At 39.4% G+C, this 5,671-nt stretch overlaps 1 protein-coding gene across 12 annotated transcripts in view; it reads right to left on the reverse strand.

Moving 5' to 3' along the window:
- Positions 1-5,447, reverse strand: part of LOC118381162 (transforming acidic coiled-coil-containing protein 2-like) — an 85,268-nt gene extending 79,821 nt beyond the window's left edge. For 11 of the 12 annotated variants that reach the window (XM_052477463.1, XM_052477457.1, XM_052477462.1 and 8 more), the window contains exon 1: positions 5,008-5,145. In XM_052477463.1, coding sequence (XP_052333423.1) covers positions 5,008-5,075 — 68 coding nt within the window. In that variant the 5' untranslated portion in view covers positions 5,076-5,145. Of the gene's footprint in view, positions 1-5,007; positions 5,146-5,224 lie in introns of those variants that run through there. The other variant, XM_052477461.1, reaches the window with a different exon arrangement.
- Between the last annotated feature and the right edge of the window lie 224 nt (positions 5,448-5,671).

The raw sequence follows: 5,671 nt of genomic DNA on the forward strand, positions 1-5,671 counted from the left end.
GCACTGCCTATAGAATGATCAATACAGGCAAACAGGCATAATCCATAGGATCAATAGTAACCATTATCCATAGTAACCATACTACATAGGATCCATAGTAACCATAATCCATAGGATCAATAGTAACCATTATCCATAGTAACCATAATCAATAGTAACCATTATCCATAGTAACCATACTCCATAGGGTCCATATTAACCATACTACATAGGATCCATAGTAACCATAATCTATAGGATCCATAGTAACCATTATCCATAGTAACCATACTACATAAGATCCATAGTAACCATAATCCATAGGGTCCATATTAACCATACTACATAGGATCCATAGTAACCATTATCCATAGTAACCATACTGCATAGGATCCATAGTAACCATAATCCATAGGATCCATAGTAACCATTATCCATAGGATCCATAGTAACCATAATCCATAGTAACCATACTGCATAGGATCCATAGTAACCATACTGCATAGGATCCATAGTAACCATACTCCATAGGATCCATAGTAACCATACTACATAGGATCCATAGTAACCATTATCCATAGGATCCATAGTAACCATACTACATAGGATCCATACCAACCATTACCCTTAATAACATAATCCATAGGAACCATAGTAACCACAATCCATAGGATCCATAGTAACCATAATCCATAGTAACCATAATCCATAGTAACCATAATCCATATGATCAATAGTAACCATACTGCATAGGATCCATAGTAACCATAATCCATAGGATCCATAGTAACCATAATCCATAGTAACCATAATCCATATGATCAATAGTAACCATAATCCATAGGATCCATAGTAACCATTATCCTTAATAACATAATCCATAGGAACCATAGTAACCACAATCCATAGGATCCATAGTAACCATAATCCATAGTAACCATAATCCATAGTAACCATAATCCATATGATCCATAGTAACCATAATCCATAGGATCCATAGTAACCATTATCCATAGGATCCATAGTAACCATACTGCATAGGATCCATAGTAACCATAATCCATAGGATCCATAGTAACCATAATCCATATGATCCATAGTAACCATACTACATAGGATCCATAGTAACCATACTACATAGGATCCATAGTAACCATACTACATAGGATCCATACCAACCATTACCCTTAATAACATAATCCATAGGAACCATAGTAACCACAATCCATAGGATCAATTGTAACCATAATCCATAGTAACCATAATCCATAGTAACCATAATCCATATGATCAATAGTAACCATAATCCATAGTAACCATAATCCATATGATCAATAGTAACCATACTGCATAGGATCCATAGTAACCATAATCCATAGGATCCATAGTAACCATTACCCTTAATAACATAATCCATAGGGTCCATATTAACCATACTACATAGGATCCATAGTAACCATTATCCATAGTAACCATAATCCATAGGGTCCATAGTAACCATACTACATATATCCATAGTAACCATACTACATAGGATCCATAGTAACCATACTACATATATCCATAGTAACCATACTGCATAGGATCCATAGTAACCATACTGCATAGGATCCATAGTAACCATAATCCATAGGATCCATAGTAACCATTATCCATAGGATCCATAGTAACCATAATCCATAGTAACCATAATCCATATTATCAATAGTAACCATACTGCATAGGATCCATAGTAACCATAATCCATAGGATCCATAGTAACCATTATCCATATGATCCATAGTAACCATAATCCATATGATCCATAGTAACCATACTGCATAGGATCCATAGTAACCATACTCCATAGTATCCATAGTAACCATACTACATAGGATCCATAGTAACCATAATCCATAGGGTCCATAGTAACCATACTACATATATCCATAGTAACCATACTACATAGGATCAATAGTAACCATTATCCATAGTAACCATACTACATAGGATCCATAGTAACCATACTACATAGGATCCATAGTAACCATGATCCATAGTAACCATACTACATAGGATCCATAGTAACCATACTACATAGGATCCATAGTAACCATAATCCATAGGATCAATAGTAACCATTATCCATAGTAACCATACTACATAGGATCCATAGTAACCATACTACATAGGATCCATAGTAACCATACTCCATAGGATCCATAGTAACCATAATCCATAGGATCCATAGTAACCATTATCCATAGGATCCATAGTAACCATAATCCATAGTAACCATACTACATAGGATCCATAGTAACCATAATCCATAGGATCCATAGTAACCATACTACATAGGATCCATAGTAACCATACTACATAGGATCCATACCAACCATTACCCTTAATAACATAATCCATAGGAACCATAGTAACCACAATCCATAGGATCAATAGTAACCATAATCCATAGTAACCATAATCCATAGTAACCACAATCCATAGTAACCATAATCCATAGTAACCATAATACATATGATCAATAGTAACCATACTGCATAGGATCCATACCAACCATTACCCTTAATAACATAATCCATAGGAACCATAGTAACCATACTGCATAGGATCCATAGTGACCATAATCCATAGGGTCCATAGTAACCATTATCCATAGGATCCATAGTAACCATACTACATAGGATCCATACCAACCATTACCCTTAATAACATAATCCATAGGGTCCATAGTAACCATAATCCATAGGGTCCATATTAACCATAATCCATAGGATCCATAGTAACCATACTACATAGGATCCATACCAAGCATTACCCTTAATAACATAATCCATAGGAACCATAGTAACCACAATCCATAGGATCCATAGTAACCATAATCCATAGTAACCATAATCCATAGTAACCATAATCCATATTATCCTTAGTAACCATAATCCATAGGATCCATAGTAACCATAATCCATAGTAACCATAATCCATAGTAACCATAATCCATAGTAACCATAATCCATAGTAACCATAATCCATAGTAACCATAATCCATAGTAACCATAATCCATAGTAACCATAATCCATATTATCCTTAGTAACCATAATCCATAGGATCCATAGTAACCATAATCCATAGTAACCATAATCCATAGGATCCATAGTAACCATAACCCATAGGATCCATAGAAACCATAATCCTCTGTAAACAGGATCTATAGTAACCACAATTCATAGTACCCAGAATCCATAGTAACCAGAATCCATAGTAACCAGAATCCATAGTAACCAGAATCCATAGCAACCCAACTCCTTTGGATTAAGGTGTTCAACAGGAACTCTCTCCCTTACTGGTCCTTATATATTATATTATATTATATTATATTATATTATATTATATTATTACCAAGCAATAACTGAACATATGTGAAAAGGCCAATAAGTGTTAGTGTTTTGACATTAGGCCAAAGTGATATAGGTCTAGTTCAGTGGTTACGAGTAATGTGTTCGGCAGTAATTAGCAGCTGTTTAGAGGCCCAGTCTACGCTGAAGAGGACATGTCACATGGTGTATGAAACCATGGTAACGTGGAGATGCTAGCCCAGCGCCGTCTGTTCCGTTGTGGTTAAGAACTCAAACTGCCTGCAAAGCCGTCCTCGCGGCCAACGCACACACACACACACACACACACGCGCGCACACACACACACACATGCTCACGCAGACACACATAGAGACACAAACATATACTGTATACTGTACAGACTCACAGACTCACATACAAAGCACATAAGAGCAAAGTAGTCTCATTAGGGGCCAACCAATCTGGTACGTCTATACTGAGTGGACAAAACATTAGGAACACCTCCCCTCTTTTTCCCTCAGAACAGCCTCAGTTCATCAGGTCATGGACTCTACAAGGTGTTTTATAACATTCCGCAGGGATGCTGGGCCCATGTTGACTCCAGTGCTTCCCACAGTTGTGTCAAATTGGCTGGATGTCCTTTGGGTGGGAGACCATTATTGATACACACTTGAAACTGTTTAGTGTGAAAACTCCAGCAGCGTTGCAATTCTTGACACACATAAACTGATGTACCATGGTCAAATTAAACATTTTTGTCTTGCCCATTCACCCTCTGAACGGCACACATACACAATCCATGTGTCAACTGTCTCAAAGCTTAAAACATGTAATCTGTGTTTTAAATTCATCTACACTGATTAAAGTGGATTTAGCAAAGTGACGTAAATACGAGTTCATAGCTTTCACCTGGAGTCACCTGGTCAGTCTATGTCATGAGAGGCCGCAATGGCAAATGGGTCTGTGTTCCCACCTTCGTATCCACCACCCACCTTGCAAGCAAAAAATATATTAATATAATATATTAAAGTTAATTTCCTGGAAGTCTGCTCATTTTGCCACGTCTGTGAGTGTAATGTTTACTGTTCACTTTTTATTGTTTATTTGTGTGTCAATTAGGGTCCCGTCCCCCATACAGAGGCCCATGGGTGTGCATATGCTCATACACGTGTTTGGATACTGTATGGGTACAAAAGCCTTTTGTTGATGGGCGGTGTGTATAGAGATCCCTATACAACCCAGGTGGACCGGACCAGGCATCAGAACTCAGTTTATAGCCTCGTATGCATGGAGGAGATCCCTATACAGCCCAGGTGGACCGGACCAGACATCAGAACTCAGTTTGTAACCTCGTATGCATGGAGGAGATCCCTACAACAACAGTCACAGCCCAGGTGGACCGGACCAGGCATCAGAACTCAGTTTATAGCCTCGTATGCATGGAGGAGATCCCTATACAGCCCAGGTGGACCGGACCAGGCATCAGAACTCAGTTTGTAACCTCGTATGCATGGACATCCACAGAACCAAAACAACAAGAGAAATGGCCCCATCCGTCCGGACAAAACCCCAGAGCACACAGCCCAGTCCAACCATACCCCCAACTCAGAACAGCAATCCCTAGAACTCAAAACTCGGGAACTCAGAACCTAGAACTCAGGAATCAGAACTCACATGGTCTCTGTGTGCTCCTTGGTTTGACAGGGAGCCTGTCCATCTTCCAGGGACTGCTCAGCTCCCATTCTCCTCCTCTGCTAGATCTCCCTCAACCCCACTGTCCTCCTGCTGCGCCCCAGCCCCCTCTTCATCTACCCCTCCCCCCACCTCCTCCTGGTCTGAGCTCCTCTCTGCCTCCTCTCCCACTGCCGGGAGGAGAGGAGAGCACACTTACATCCAGAGAAAAGATTTAGGACTGATTCCGTCTCTCACTCCGTCCACAGCATATGCTTTATCCTTCTCTCTCTTTCTCTGTTCTGTTAATCCTTCCTTCTCTCTCTTTCTCTGTTCTGTTAATCCTTCCTTCTCTCTCTTTCTCTGTTCTGTTAATCCTTCCTTCTCTCTCTTTCTCTGTTCTGTTAATCCTTCCTTCTCTCTCTTTCTCTGTTCTGTTAATCCTTCCTCTGTTCTGTTAATCTTCTCTTCCTCTGTTCTGTTAATCCTTCCTTCTCTCTCTTTCTCTGTTCAGTTAATCCTTCCTTCTCTCTCTTTCTCTGTTCTGTTAATCCTTCCTTCTCTCTCTTTCTCTGTTCTGTTAATCCTTCCTTCTCTCTCTTTCTCTGTTCTGTTAATCCTTCCTTCTCTCTCTTTCTCTGTTCTGTTAATCCTTCCTTCTCTCTCT

The sequence above is a fragment of the Oncorhynchus keta genome, chromosome 24 (genome assembly GCF_023373465.1).
Source record: "Oncorhynchus keta strain PuntledgeMale-10-30-2019 chromosome 24, Oket_V2, whole genome shotgun sequence".
NCBI classification, from domain to species: domain Eukaryota; kingdom Metazoa; phylum Chordata; class Actinopteri; order Salmoniformes; family Salmonidae; genus Oncorhynchus; species Oncorhynchus keta.